Genomic DNA, 16,933 nt, shown 5'->3' on the forward strand with positions numbered 1-16,933 from the left:
TATGATTAATGAAGTGAATATTATGCGTAGTTCAGGAAACTTGTTAACAAATGAAAAAGTTAAGTATTTAGCCGATACGGCACGAAAGCCAATTTACGAAAAAAGAATGGGGAACATGACAAGTATGGTAAGGGTGACCAAAAAAGTGCCCACTAACCGTTGGTGCAGCGCCGACACGACAACGCTTATTGGTTGATGTGCAATGATTCGAAGTGTGAATTGACTTGCATAATTACAAAAATTCCTTAATATTAAAACACCGGAACGCGGTGAGAGAAGACTACGATAAATATACCGAATAACATACAGCCAAAATCTAAAAGCTTTTTAAAGAACAGAATTATGCCCCAACAGGACAGAGATTGGAGGAATAGGAAATTTTCGAAATACAAAATTCTACGTACCCACGAAATAAAAATTCATCAATTCAATAAGCCAGGCCAGGGAAGTACATATGTGACAGATTGTTCCTGTGAGCCTGCTGGTAAAAGTCTATGCTCAATGATGCAGCTATTCCAGTGTTCTACTTCTCGTGTATATCATCATACGAAATGAATGAGAGCACATGCCTCGTAATAAGTATTGGTTTTTTTCCTAAGCATAACAGTTCACAAATTGCACATTGCCTAAAATCTAGACCAACAACGAAACAAAAGCTAATAATCAGTGTTTATTGAAATTTCATTTATAATAGGAAAAAGGGTCCCGTGAAACTTGAAGAAGAACCATGGAATGGCAGTGGGCAGTTGGACACAATGCATCGCATCAACTTAAATTCGATTATTCGATAATAATATTCGATATTAACTATATTAATAATATTCGACAATAACTTGGTAATGCTCGATGATAACTATATCTTTGCATATCCATATATATATCTTGGTACATTCTAGGATGGAGGAGTCGGTCCTGGTGGGGAAATGTGTATCTGGTCATATACATGAGGGTTTGGTTGATCAGTGAGTTTGTATGTGATTCAGTTCTCATCCAATTATTAATTTAATATGATAAAAAAATTAGGGAAAGGATTAACATTTTTAATTTGATTAAAATAAATATTGACAATATTTGCATGTTTGAGGGATTGTTTAATGATTTATTTATTGTTTTGTGGTGCGGATAAAATTTGACGGATAAATTGGGTAATTTGTTTGTTAAATATAATTAAAAAATTTATAAAATGGTGAAGAATTTTTTTTTGGGGAGGTTTGAAAATGGTCAAATTTTGAAATTCCACCTGGGTAGGTGGATACCTCCTTCCACGATAAAGATAAGACAACCAATATTTATGGGTTTATAGAGTCATTAATGTGGTTTAACTTTATATAGAGAACCTTTAGATTTAAACCAATATAAAACTAACAATAGGCATATACTGCCCAACTACAAGTTTTTTGGAGGTGGTACCTAAGCTATCTTGCTCAGAGCAGTCGTGTCTTTGTTCCGCTTCCTTCAAGAGATGGATGCTTGCCCGAAGTCGTAACAAGTAACTGGAAATAACTATTACCTAAAGATAAAATAGTGATGTACCACCAAGGTACCGACTAGCGCTTTGATTGATCCTGCACCCAAAACGTACCTTGGCACGATCAGCGGTAACGTGCTTCATGTGAACACGAAGAGAATCCAATACTGGCTGAAAATAGAGTTTGGTGTGACTCCTGTTTATGAACGGCACTGTAGTGCGTGATTAATTCCGTATCTAAAACGTAGCTGGGCAAGATCAGCACTAACATGGTTCCCGTGAAAACGAAGAGAATCAAATATTTGGTGAAAATAGAATTTGGTGTGACCTGGAAGCTGTTTTCTCCCACGTGTACAATGCCCATTTGCAGAACGTATTGAATATTACGTCTTCACGCATTAAATTAAATCCAAACGAGGTCATCCATATATGAGCTGGTCTCAGTTTTATAAACACATGTAAGAAACTCGTCCCTCCCACCGTGCATATCTGGACAGCAGCAAGTTTGACAAATCATTAAGTGGTGACAACCCATCATTAAATGGCGACAACCCATGTGAACACGGCCCTATCGTCCTTTCTCAAAAATTGACCTCATTAATTATACGCGGTGTACAGTACATGGGTAACTTCTCACAAGACCGAGTGGAAATCGCAAACTGTGCGACAAAACGAGGGACAGGTTCTATATATTGGCACTCTCGCCTTCAACTTCTCAACGTAGAGAATCCTCGGTTTTCACTTCATTTTGTTTCTCCTTCGACCTCACTAGGGTATTCCAATATACCCTGAGTCCTTTGCTGCTCTAATGTAACAACTGCGCTATCAACTGTTTTTTATTAAACGAGGAAACTAGTCATGTGGATTAATCATGAGTTTGTTTCATTGCAGGTTAATGGCTCAGATCCACACAATTTCCTTGATCTCATTGCTAGGATACCTATGGATGTCTGCTCCAGCTTATGGATACGGTGGCTGGCAATCCGCCCACGCCACGTTCTATGGTGGCGCTGACGCTTCCGGAACTATGGGTGAGTTTGTGTTTTATTGAAAAGCAAATATTAAGCAATATGCACTTAATGCAGGTTAGTGGTAGAGCACTGTATTTGCTGAAATAGTGGTAGAGCAGTGTATTTGCTGAACTAGATCCTAAGCTCTCTTGGAATGGCTCAGAGTTCCCAAAACCTTAGCTGTGAGTGTGGATGTCAATGACTGGCTAAGTACTTTTTTACATCTTATATTGTACCATGGGAATAAAATGATATTTAATCAACAGGATGGAAAAGCAGTATAATAATCACTAACTTGGCCCATGATCCCGTAGAATGTATACTTCACGCCCTTGTAAAAGTATCAATCCACACTCCAAAAAAAATTGTCATTGGTGAATTATAATTTCTTTCTAACTTCTGATATATTTTTTGATTACAATTGCAAAAGTATCAATCCACACTCCCAAAAAAATTGTCATTCGTGAATTATAATTTCTTTCTAACTTCTGATATATGTTTTGATTATGTGTTGATAATGTGTTTTTTTCCCAGGAGGGGCGTGTGGATACGGTAATCTTTATAGCCAAGGTTATGGAACCAACACTGCTGCTTTGAGCACTGCGCTTTTCAACAGCGGACTCAGTTGCGGAGCGTGCTACGAAATGAAATGTATCGACGATCCCCAATGGTGTTTGCCAGGAACTGTCACGGTCACGGCCACCAACTTCTGCCCGCCAAACTCCGCTCTCCCCAACAACAACGGTGGATGGTGCAACCCACCACTGCAGCACTTCGACATGGCGGAGCCTGCTTATCAGAAGATCGCCAAGTACAGGAGTGGGATAGTCCCCATCCTCTACAGGAGGTAATTCTTTTCCCCATGGTCTTTTGCATAACCTATTTTAATTCAAATTGGTCTACCTGCAACCTTATTTACTCTTATGACAATTAATTATAAGAGGTTATGACTACAATGCAGGGTCCCCTGCTTGAAAAGGGGAGGAAACCGGTTTACAATCAACGGCCATTCATATTTCAACCTAGTGCTCATCAGCAACGTTGGAGGAGTAGGGGACGTCCATGGTGTTTGGATAAAAGGATCCAGGACTGGATGGCAAGCAATGTCACGCAACTGGGGACAGAATTGGCAAAGCAACTCCTACCTCAACGGCCAGAGCCTTTCCTTTAAGGTCACCACCAGCGATGGCAGGACAACTATTTCGTATAATGTTGCTCCTCCTAACTGGCAATTCGGCCAGACCTTCGAAGGAAGTCAATTTTAACAGTCAAATAATCAGACAACTCGAAGACGGAAGCTTTCTTTAGTCGCTATTTCTCTAAACAAGTTGATAATAAATATTGCGACATACGTGTCACAAAATTGATTTGCTAAGGTTGATCTGGCAGCACTGGCATCTGATAATCCACGGTGTAACGCTGATCTTATCAAGATCTGCAGGGGTATTCGAAGCAGGTGCTAACTATGTTGTAGAAAGAATAAATGTGAGGTATAGAATCAATCCTAAGAAAACTTATCATCTAATTATTATATTAAATTAATATGACCCCAAAATTCCAAAGATAAATAAATTTAGGGAAATGGTACGCAGTCTGAAATTTAAAGATATGTATTCAAAGGCAGAGATGGAAATCATGGTTGGAAATTTTCTTTACTACAAATATTACGCAGGATATGGCGTATTATCAAAAATTATTTTGACACTATTAGCAGATATGTTGTCATGTGAAGTGCACTATTAGCAGATATGTTGTCATGTGAAGTGCCATGACAAACCATTACGTTCACCAAAAAGCACACATGGTTGTGACATTAAAATCATGTATTCAAACTAGAAAAGATCGAAAATTTCCCTGGCTACTAATCTTATATAATAATATTGTTGTGTGAGTAATTTACATCTGCTTTGGGCTTCATTGTTACCATTCAAACTTTCGTCCGTGAGAAGTTTTAGTTTGATGAGAACTTTTCAGTCCATAATATATTAATAAAAACAATTAATTGTAAATGCTATGGGCTTCACTTGATGAGACACTTTTCACTCAAGTTATGCACTAACATTAATAAAGTTTTATATTTTAAACTAAATAATAATAATAATTATTTTTCGAAATAATAATAACAATTTATTCTAAATATTAAAACTATTTTTAACCTAGATTTATTATATGTATAGTTAATTAAATAAATAATAATAAAATAAAATATATATATTATTTATATGATTAATATAATGTAATATTATTATAATTAAATTAATAAAGTGGTTGATATATGTTGATAATATTTTTATATTATTTAAACTAAATATAATTATAAAACATTTAATTATATTTCCTAAGGCATTGTTCCTCTCAAAGTTGGTTGTAATATACTTATTCTCTCATGTGTGGAATCCCAGTCTAACTTCCAAGATTACTCTATGGAGATGAAGATTGTCAAAATTATTCTTCCTTCAACCATCTTAAAGCTTAGTTCAAAGGCCATTGTTATCTTTTTCTCATTAAGTAATTTCTGACGATATAAATTTCATCAAGATCGAATCTTTGTGTCAAAAGTTATGCCCATTTAAAAAATTTTCCTCCAAACACCACATAAACATCCATACCACTATCATGTGCAAAAAACATCACAACCCTTGTCTACATGTGACTATCCCATACGAACAAATTTTAGGGCCTACCACATCAATTGTTACCTCAACACTGATGCACACTCTGATCAATGTCAACCACGCCATATCATCTCACTACATTGCCAACCATGTCAGCACGACACATGATCGAAGCTTTGCCACGTGGAATAACAAATAAAAACATATTGGGTTCCTTCAATATTGGGAAGAAACCACGAAGGTTGGTGTCCCAAACTCTTGATACTTGATAGTTTATATCATGATGCCTCAATTGTCTAATAGTCTAAGTCTTTATAGTTGACCCATATTCCCTCAACCAATAAATGGTCATATTTGTCTTCTAATGTTTTGGCCAACTAAGAATCAACCACTAGATTAAACAAGAACTCCACTCATGACCATTCACCTGAACCAATAGATAGGCGTTAATTGACGATAATATTACCATTATTTGATAGACTTGTCAGGATCTATGCTAGGATATATGCTAGATAACCCAATAACCCAACTATTAATTTCTAGTACTAAACTTTAGTTAGATGATAGACATATCAAGATCTGTTAATATTAGGGGTCTCTGATGGGGATTATTCATGTATCATTCACTCTAACTCTTGATACTTTAGCTACTCAATACTCTTTCCTTCTAATGATGAACCATTAACTGGTAAGAGAAATCCCCATTGGCCAACATATGTTTGGGATCTATTATTATCGAAGATTTACGTGGATGTATTTTGATGTGTAATCCTAAGAACTGACTCCTAAAACTCCCATAACCTGATATTCCAGCTATCAAGATTAACCTCCTTCATGGCTACGCTATTGGTTCTATCCCTCCGACTAGACCATATGACCAACAACTAGGGCCAATGATCCCCAAACCTCAAATTTCCAAAACTCCACTAATAATCCCTTAAATTCAAAAGGGTCATATCCAATTCTTTTATGCTCCCACTAAGCTCCCAAGCTCGCTTTAAAGGACTAAAAATGACTCTAATAGACCCATGAATGTTTAGAAGCTTCTCCAGCTTATGAAGCATACCTAGCCATTTTTTTCAAAAAGACATCTCCACAACAGAAAGATATAAGATAACCAATGATGAGGTCTTCTCAATTACAACCAGCTAAAAGAGAATCATTATCGTTCCTATATTCAAGTTGAACACTTCATACTTCATATCCAAAACTTAACTTAAATGTTAGTATTATGTCTTATCTCTTGAGGAAATTGGTCCTCTTAACTTTTAATAATAAATATTTAAGATACATATAAGGACTAGTAAACACATAATAAAATTAACATAACCTGAGGCTTTTATTAGCTTTACAACTTATTCTCGAATAAATTTTATAGGTGCCTCAACCAAAGGTTTTATCAATGCTTTTCAAGGTATCCAATCTAGGAAAATGTCACAATATTCTCCTTCCTAACATGAATATCACACAATTGTTCAATCTTCTAGCTTGCCTAGTAAAGAAAGACACACTAAAAAAGTAATATAGTTGGGATCAAATCAACCTTTGGATTATTTTCCATAAAACAATATAATAATTCAATGTTATTACAAGAAGCATACTTTAATGGATACCTTTATATCTAGAGTTCCTTCTTATAAGTACTCATAGCTAGTAATCAAGCACATTCAAAAGAATACTTCAAGTTCATCAGTTATACATACTCAGTAACCCAACATGACAAAATTCACAAAGAATTGAACAATAATATCATTTCTTTAACAAAGGAATAATATGTTAATTTGATTCACAAAAAATTTCTACATACTAAAGGAGAGCCACTCTCCACCCAACCATAAGCTAAGGTATAATGTAGTCTTTATTGCAATTAGAAACCCATGATCCAGATTTGATGCCTTGAGAGGAAATGTCACTTATGGTTCAACAAGACTTCACTCAAGATAGAGAACACGAAGGTTACTCTCCCTCATGTAGAAGGATTCATTGTAAGACATTTTTTCCATTGAGCCTAAGCTTATTATATTTCATAGTATGACCTCATTGGCCCTACATAGCATGAAAGGAGCTCTTCATTAAGTTAATAGTCCTTGGTGCTTCCCTTTCTTAGTGATTTGTGTGAATGTATTCAAATAAATATTTCGATGATTCCAGGTGGATTTTTTTCTTATGATAAAGGCTTTTGCACTAACTCCTCTAACCAATCTAGCAACCCAAAAATCTACATGGGCTACTGCATATTATAACTATTTTTCTCTCACCTTCTATATTTAGAGCCACAAACCTATAATCCTTAGATGGTTCTAGTTCACTCCATGATACTCGAGTTGATACACAATCATATTTGCTTGTACGTAGCCATTACTTGTTTTTCTCTATTCTCTCTTCTCACACACAAGTACTCTATAATTTTCTATCTATTTGTCTATCTATTTTTGAACTCTCGTACTACTACAAGTGCTTACCTCAATTGCACACCGCTAGCAATGAGAATCGAGTCCAATTTCTTGGGATATGTCATGAATAAAAATTATATAGAATGGATACATGGCCCATATCTCTTGACCAATTTGGTACCAATCACCCATTCTTCTCATAATTATTGGAAATTAGGTAGTTCAACCACCAGGCTAGAAATCAGAATAATTAAATCAGGGTAAAATAGGAAATTTCCTCAAATCTCCCTTACATATTCTTTATAAAGCATTGAGATCTATGTTGTATTATCTCTTCCCTATTATTTGGAAATATAATAATAAAGATAAATATTACAATTCTTGTAGGTATTTTAAACCATTTACATTTATTTTCCCACACATTATTCATTAACAAAATTAATTATAAAAATAATATAAGTGGGGGTTTAAAGGTCGGTGTGTGATTTAGATTAGATCATTATATTTTTTTCATCAATCTCGATGCTTTTAGAGTGAAACAAGTGGAGCAATTATCTCTTAGGACCATTTTTATGAGTAGGACAGAGTTTGGCTAATTGGGATTTGAAACCATGTGTGAGCGTTTTGAGGCATCAAACAACACTGTTTAGGGGTAAAACTTTGAAACCATAAAACAAAACCCTTTTTTCCTATTCTACACGAGGATAAATATTCAACATCGCAAGGATTGCATCAATCGTAGTTTGTATGTGAAAGTTATGCCACTTAGAAGTTGACCTTCCTATTTTCACCCCCATAATTTGAGAGGATGCCATCTCATCCCCCATTAATCATGAAAAAGGGGCTATCAGAATTATTATGATGTAGAAGACTCTAGATGAGTCTATATTGTAACTATAGTTAAGAGTTGAGGGAGTCAAACGTAACCACTAGTAGCCTATCAGGCTATGTTATAACTAGGCCACTAGGAGGAAAATGGGGTCCATTCTTTCGAGTGCATTTGTTCCATAGCTGAGAAAAAATATACAAGAGGGATAGGACATAAAGTAAACACAGAGGATTTTTGCACTGTAGTAGCCCATGGGCAAGAGGCCATAATTTTTTATACTCACAACCATATTTCCACTAAGAGAAAGAGAGCAGAGCGAACTCACCTTCCAGCTATGTTTTTCTCCCAGAAGTGTTTCGTATGGAATATATTTTCTTAAATGTGTGTGTGAACCTTGTATTTTCATTGTTCTCTATTTTCTACATAAATTTAATTCGCATGCATGCATTATTAACAATAATCTACATATCCCTAAATCTAAAGAGTTATAAAACTGTAATAGTGTAGAAATTCATATTTTAAATATAATTTTATTAGATCTGTTATGACAAACTATCCACTTGAATATGCAAGGTAGTTTACGGATCAATGTGTTACAATCCCCTCCCCCTTAAAGGAACACCTTCCTTGGTCTTCATACCATTTTAGGTGTCATCCACAGCAACACACCATTCTAGGCATCTTTTGTTCATTCTAGTATTATGTAGATTTCTCCTTTTTAGCTAGATCGACATCACTAATCTTGCATATCAACATCATCTTCATGTCATTTTCATTTCCCATTTCTTCAACAATGGTATTTGTTTCCACCATCTGGCCACTTCCAGCCATGTGGAATTCCATTAAATGCCTACATAAAAAAACCATCAACCATTTTCATATACAAAAACAACAAATTTTTCCATAGGAGATCTTAATTTTCACAGAAAAATAAACAATTTAACAAATCAAGTCTTCAACATAGTATCATCTGCATAGTTTACCTTCACTTGATAAGGCTTCCATAGGTAACAATCTCAACTCACTCCTTGTATCAAACACACGCATTCACACTCATGATCCCAATGAACATATAACATCAACTTTTCATAGATATTTTATTAAAGTCTCCTCTTTCTTGTAGTCATTCACCAATTTAGGTTCAATCAATCTCCTTCTCTGTTACACGATCTTTTGGGTGGTCTACCCAACCAAGGCCTCCTTACAGAGGAAGTTCAAGGATATTGATAGAGAATTATAGCCAAGGCAACACACTGACTTACTCTTACATAGTTTACATGTTATAGGGTTTTAGTGTCACAATACTCATCTTGTTCCTAGGATTTCTACTGCACAACCTTTATTTATCCTTCTTGTATATATTCATCATTTCACCTGTATCACAACACATAATTCTCATGAGATATATTATACAAATTTTAAATAGATATTTTGTTTTCCAAACTTGCTTTGATACACAATCCAGTTCTCACAAACATGAGATTATTCTCATAATATTGAGTTCCTTGCAGGTGGTAATATTTTTATCCTTTATCAAGGGTTTACACTCCATGACGTACCTAAGGTACTCTACCCACAACCTAATTTTCACTCAACCACATAATCGTATTCTTTATGCATAACAGATGTTTTCAATGCATTATTTACAACCACCAAATTGGTCATCAAGGTCATTCATATAGTCAATAATTTAATCATATAAGTTGCATTCTATAGTAATCAAAAGGAGACATCGTTTCCCTACATAATCATTAAGTATCATCTTAGTCTGAAAATTTTCCCATGACATGGACAATTTGGGGATCCTTCCTTCTATGATCGAGCCTTCTTAAATAAAGTTCCCTTACTAGTTTTGCACAGATGGTAACATCCTTTATGGCTTGGAATAACAATATTTAACAGACATTCTTATGTCCCCCCAAGAAATCAAACTAGGGCTAGGTAACATGTTTCTCTTGGGTTAATTTTTATCAATAAGGTGGGTTCTAGGGTTTAAGGCATGTATGATCATTCAAAGGTCCAAGAGATGATTTTTGTCTTAGTTATTCATTCTTAACATCCTCATTCAAATATTGAATGTGAACAGAGGATGGGTTTGGGTTAGTGTATTCCCAAAATAAATATGAATAGTATGGAAGTCTAGGGAAGAGATAGAATAGGTAGGGTAGGTGGCAAGCCCAACGACCTATTCCTATTTGTTTGTCCTCCTATTATTATGGTTAGGAATCACTTTTATAGGTAATTGTGGACGAGGAGCGGTTTACGTGGATGCCTACATCCGTCAAGGGGGTTGAAGTTACTTGGGTGGTTATATAACAACCTATGGGTAATTTTGTTCTTGTGGACTCACAGCTTCAAGTTGGGGCGAATTTATTGCAAAAGGATTGTGGGAAATAAAGAGACTATAGTTGTGAGAAACATCCTTCATTTGTAGCTATTTGATGTTTAATTTGTAGAAAGATAATATTATGATTTATTCATGATAAGGCTAAATTTAGTGTTGTTTATACCATTGATTGAACTATGTTTATTTATATGCATAAATTTATATTTGTGACTATGATTTATTAATTTTGTCTACTTGAGTATGCATTATCATGTTTTCATGCATTAACCAACTCATAATTGAGCTATGTCGCAATTATGGTATCAAAGCTAAAAAAATTAGATTTCAACCTAATTAGAATGTTGGGTATACTACATGATGGTATCAAAAGATGAATTAAATTTGTGAATGTAAGAAGTAACCCATATCCTTAATGGAAAATAGAAGGTATTGGATACGTTAAAAAGTATTATAAAAGGTATGTCTTATAGCATTGAGCTTGTATGGGCTAAAAACTAATTTCTATATGGAGAAAATGTGTGATACAAATTGTGTATTTAACAAAAGTTTTGTATGAACAAATTAAGGGTTTCAATTAAAAATTTTATGGGCATAAAATTACTAGGATGGTATGAGATGGAGTATATATTTCAGTATGGAAGCATGTCAAAGGAAATTAGTAAAATACCAAAATTATATTTATGTAAAATTTGGGAAAATCCTTACATTGACAAAATTTCCCAACATTGAATGGAATATAAATGTTGAATGGTTTACAATGGCATTATATTTGATTAGATTTGGCAATGGTATCTTATATCTGAGAAGAGATGTGGTGGCTACATGTCTTCTAAATTTTGTTACAATGAGGCTCGAAGGCCTATTTATTATTGAGAAGATGAAGATCCAAAAGTTTGTGGGTCCCGTTGGGGTAAATTGGTACATCAAATTCTCTGTGTCATAACTTTGGCATATGATCTCTGTTTGATGCATACAATAGCTCGTTAGAAAGATCTATTCAAGGACTACAAATTTAGACTACAAACTCACATTATAAGATGTGGGTTTGCTCACTTTCCAAAAAAATGTCATTTAGGGCCTCAAAATGACTCTAGAACTTTAGGACCCAAAAAACTACCAAAAATAGTAAAATGTGCTACAATTAAGGAAACTAAAAGAAATAGTGTTGGGGGCCCAAGTGGAATAGGTGGTTGGCCACCAATATCCACCTGGATCAACAACACACCATTTGGGGCATCTTCTATTCATAGCCATAGTGTGTAGAGTGCTCCTTTTTCATCTACACAAGCATCATTGATCTTGGATATCAACGTCACCTTCATGTTCTTTTCCTTTCCCACTACTTCAGCAATGGTATCTGTCTCCACCATCTGACCACTTCTAGTCTTGTACAACTCCATTAAATTCCTACATCAAAAAATAACAACACATGCTATAACCATTTTCATTAACCATAACTTTAATTTTTTCCATAGGAGATCTTAATCTTCAGAAACCAATATGCGTTTTGACAAATCAAGTTTTCAATATAATACTCATATTCATGGTTTTCCTTCATTTCGTTAATATTCCATAGGCAATAAGTTCAACTCACTACTTGTATGAGACACACCCATTCACATTCATGATCCCATTGAACATATGACATCATATTTTCATAGCTACTTTATTTAAGTCTCCTCTTCCTTGCAATCATTAGCCCTTTTAGGTTCATTAAATCCCCTTCTCTACTACATGTTCCTTTGGGTGATCTACCCAAGCAAGGCTTCCTTGTACATGAAGATCAAAGAGACTATTATTCTTATAGACAAGACATCCCTTTGTCTTACTATAACATGGTTTACATGCCATAGAGTTCTAGTGTCACAATAGTCACCTTGTTCCTGAGCTTTTTGTTGCATAACATTTATTTATCCTTCTTAGATACATTCATCATTTCATCTAAACTTTTGCCCACCCACATAGAGCTAGTTTTTATGCATAAAAACTATTTTCAATACATTATTTACAAATACTAAATTGGTATTCAAGGCCATTCACATAGTCAATCATTCAATCATATAATTTTAATTCTATACTAATCAGAAGGAGACACCATTTCCCTACGTACTCATCTAATATCATCTCAATTATTCCAAAAAAAAGATATGGAAATAAAAGTTTCATGTCAGCAAATAAAATTAGCTCAAGGCCAAGAATTTCATTTCCACTCTCTCCATTGGGATATCCATCTAAGAATTCATTAAAAGATCAAATATTCTACTTTACTTTTTCTAGGAGTGAGGGATTCACACCACCCACTTCAACAATTAACAACTTTTCCTTTCTTTTCTTTAAAAAAAACTAATAATCATTACTTTCCATTAAACTTAGTCATGTTAATGCTTGTCCTATACAATAATCCATGCATTAAACACATATATACTAAAATTTTCATATATCATGGTCATATCAAATGTAATCATACCATTATCATATTCTATTCATTCCCTTCATGCATTGCAAAACATAAATTATCTTTAACATGTGAGTGTATCACTCACTGATCTAACTATTGTTTACTATTGCAACACTAAATTATAAGGTTTTATGAAATCTAATGTGCCCAAGGGCCATAACATAGTCCCCCTCTTTTAAAAATATTTTTCCTCAAATCTTGTACTTCAGGGTGTTTTTTCATGAACTACTCAATTTTTCAAATAGCTTCATCTAGAGACATGCTCTTCCACTTGATTAGGTAGTCAATAATGGTTATATTTTGAAGATATAGTGAACATTGATCAATAAATGTTTAAGGTTAAAGAATCAACCTTTCTTTCTTATCTAATTTTGTAAGTTCCTTTTGCACTAGTATAGTTTGTCCCACAACCTTTTCTAGGAAACACACATTAAAAACCTTGTGAGTGTGAGAAGAAGACAGATCTAAGGCATATGCCACGTGTCGAATATTGTGAATAAATTTGTAGGGCCCATAAAATTTTGGAGCTAATTTCTTATTCTTCTTTTACTTGAGTTTAGATTACTTGTAAGGTTGTAGTACAATAAATACCCAATCACCCTCCTCGAATTGTCTTTCACTTTGATGTTGATTTGCTTATTACTTCATTTTGTTTTGTGTAACTTGAAGGTTTTTCTTATGAAATGAAATATTTTGTTTATTTTTCTCCAGATGTGCCTTTATTTCTTTTACTTTGAAAATATGGGAATGGAGGAGTCAAATATCCATATAGAGTAGCAAATGGGGTTATTTTAGTATATGTATAAAATGTAATATTATACCACCATTATACCATAGGAAGCCACTTCATCCATTGAAATTTATTAGCTGAAGAATAGCAATGTACATGACCCTCTAAACATTCACTAACTAATTCTATTTAACTATTTTTTTGTGGATGATAACGGTTGAATTCATTGCTAGTGTTTTTCCATACATCTTCAATAGTTCTTTCCAAAACGTATCTATGAATTTTGGATCTTTGTTATTTAATATTACCTTAGTAAGACCATGAAGTCTATGGTTTTCCTTCATGGACACTTTTTCTACTTGGCTTATGATGCATTTACTTTTAATTCGAAAAAAAATGTGCATATTTTTTTAGTCTATTGACGACCACAAAAATGGAATTAGGAGGAGTGCTTCTAGGTATTAATTCAATTTGATGTTCATGATATGTAGATTGAGGTATAGATTTGGTAATTTATTTGAAGAATCTATATTATTTTTCCAAGGTTCCTTTTAATTCCCCAGGAATATTTTTATCATCCTGCTTATTCTCGACATAATAGAGTTTAACAAAACTTGTGTTACTACCAATTTTTAGTATTTTTTCCATTCTATGAGAGTTGATGGCTTGATAACGTCCATAATATAGCTCTTTAAGCTCATATTCAACTCCTTCCATTTCAAATATCATGAATAGTCTATTATGTTTCATAGAATTGTAGCCAATGTTCTCAACTATTGAATCCCTAGATCAACATATGGTGTTCCTGAGGAATTCCTCTTAAAGCACCAATTGATTTTGGAGAAACATGTTGCTATTGAGATAGTTGTTGGAAACAAGTATTGGGTTTTTGAGCAACTTGTGATGCTTTAAGCATACAAACATTGGAAGAGTTGGGCTTAGTGGGAAATGGTGGTGGGACATAATAAGGACTAGGAAATGAGGAATATTTATATACTCTTGGACTAATTTCAGTCAAGAATGGCATGGAATTGTTAACTGCCATTAAATAAGTGACATTCTAATAGGATGTCTTAGGTTGATTATTGTGGTAAGTCAATTGATCAATGGTGACTATCTTCTTGTTATAAGGGAAGTTCATGGTACTGAAGATGGAAGAGGTGACCACTTTCATAGCGTATGTGAAACTACGACTAAGAAAGAGGATATAATCAAGAGGTGCATCGATGAATTCAACATCAATCATAACCTACTTACGAACAACGATGATGGGACAATTTTGGTGACAGGACAATTGTGGTAATGGGACAATGGTGACAAGACAATTGGTTGTGAGGCGCATAGACAAATGGAATCCTCCATGACAAAATTAGAGAAAAACCACATGTGAAATGAATGAACATGGTTAGTGGGATCCTTTCTAGAGTTCCCTTTGACTTTGGGAATATCATAAGGCAGCTTGGTTGGCATAGGTGGCCAATTTGGATTGTGCTGAAGATGATCATTAATGAGTTGGTTTACATCATGAACACTCAAACTGGCCATGTAGGGGAGCAACGGTTGATTGAAAACCATTCCTTGTGAGGTTCCAATATTATATCCATGAGGGGGACTGTGAGTATTACTTGTTTTACCACCAAAATTTCCTCCATTATTACTGCCTACATTGGGACTGCCATTACTACCAGTGTTCACACTAGACATGGTAGCGGCTCAGGGCTGAGAGGACTTGGAATAAGAAGATGAACTAGATGAATCAAGGAGACTAGAGTTTGAATGTGGACTAGGGAGAGGGACCCTGACTTGTCGAGCAAGTGTTAATGGATGTCCTAATGGAAACTGAGGATGAAGACCACAAAGTCTCCTTGAAAAATTCCTAGGAGACATAATGATGATAAGACAAAGAGAATGCTAAAGGATAGAGGAAAAGTATGAAGAAAAAGAACAACAAAGAGAAATCAAACACTAAGTGTAGTGGTGCAAAGTGTAAGCTAACTACTATGTACTTTTGTTATAATTCAAGTAGGCTCATCCTATAAAGAGAAAAATGGCTCCTAGGCTTAAGGTTAACTACACCTCAAACATATCCTAGTACTTTTATTTTTTATGGCCATCCAAACAACTTCTTACTTGCAGAACTTGAAATCCGCAAGCAGAGCTTCAGAGTGAAAGGTAGGGTAAGAGGGATAGTTTTTTCCCACAACCACCCCTATAGGGATTTTTTATCCTAGGAATGATAAATAAAGTTAACTCTGCTCAATGGGGGTGAGAAAAATTCAACTTTTGGGGGGAAGCTTTGGACCTTGATTCTTGACCATGAAGTGGGAAGCTCCAAGGAGAATTTCTAGTACGAGCAACCTAAGCCTTACCTCCTCTAACAAGTTTTTGTCCCAAGCACCGGTTTTTATTGTTAGTTGGTCAATGATTTTAATCTCCCTAATTGGACGTCCACAATGTCTCAATGTATAGTGATTGGTTGGTGTTATTTGGATGCCTACCGTAAAAACCCTAACTTAGCTAAAATATTGTTTTCCACAGGTGCCCATGTGGGCTTAAATCTATTTTTGTTTAAATTGTCTTTTTTTCAATAATCGTAGCTTGGGGGTGTTAACCAACTGCTCATTCACTTAGGGTGTGTAATGAGTGTGAAGTGTCATTAGTTTTTCATATAACATAAATTGTGATTCTGAAAAGTAAATTGCAGAATTGAAAACTAAACTAAAATGAATAGAAATTAAACAAGTTCAAAAACACTCTACTTCACACCCAAGGATGCTAAAAACAGCACAAGAAAAACAAAAGAAGGCAACACAATGGAGACAAAAAGATCAAGGGAAAAAGGAGTTGGGATATGTGGTAAAATATGCCTACTTTATGATGAAAAAATTAACAAATAATAACTAAAATCTAAGCTGAAAGGGAAGCAATCCAACTAACAAAGGATTATGCACCTAGAGAGGACTTACAGGAACGACGAAAAAAAGGCCAAAGAAGGGCTCAAATATCAAAAGAGGTTGGAACACAAGGTCTAAGCTACTGGAAAATTAGTGGTATACAACTTTGAAACAATTATAGATTAAAAT

General features: G+C 34.6%; 1 protein-coding gene across 2 annotated transcripts; it reads left to right on the plus strand.

Moving 5' to 3' along the window:
- The first annotated feature begins 2,154 nt into the window (after positions 1-2,154).
- On the plus strand, positions 2,155-4,055 carry LOC149160886 (expansin-A1-like). 2 transcript variants are annotated; one of them, XM_089435429.1, is made up of 4 exons: positions 2,155-2,241; positions 2,360-2,499; positions 3,013-3,325; positions 3,440-4,055. In XM_089435429.1, exons 2-4 carry the CDS (start codon positions 2,364-2,366, stop codon positions 3,741-3,743), a joined length of 753 nt encoding a protein of 250 aa, XP_089291555.1. In that variant the 5' UTR covers positions 2,155-2,241; positions 2,360-2,363; the 3' UTR covers positions 3,744-4,055. The 2 variants fall into 2 exon arrangements, with proteins under 2 accessions (XP_089291555.1, XP_089291554.1); XM_089435428.1 differs by having other exon boundaries at positions 2,192-2,278.
- The last annotated feature ends 12,878 nt before the right edge of the window (positions 4,056-16,933 follow it).

This window comes from Pinus tabuliformis, chromosome 5_2 (genome assembly GCF_031772625.1).
Source record: "Pinus tabuliformis cultivar Carrire ecotype Pingquan chromosome 5_2, CPIR1, whole genome shotgun sequence".
NCBI classification, from domain to species: domain Eukaryota; kingdom Viridiplantae; phylum Streptophyta; class Pinopsida; order Pinales; family Pinaceae; genus Pinus; species Pinus tabuliformis.

Excerpts from the sequence above, each read along its gene's own strand:
- LOC149160886 (XM_089435428.1), top strand. Across the intron at positions 2,500-3,012 it reads TGACGCTTCCGGAACTATGG|GAGGGGCGTGTGGATACGGT; the intron begins GTGAGTTTGTGT and ends TTTTTTTCCCAG. Across the intron at positions 3,326-3,439 it reads GTCCCCATCCTCTACAGGAG|GGTCCCCTGCTTGAAAAGGG; the intron begins GTAATTCTTTTC and ends ACTACAATGCAG.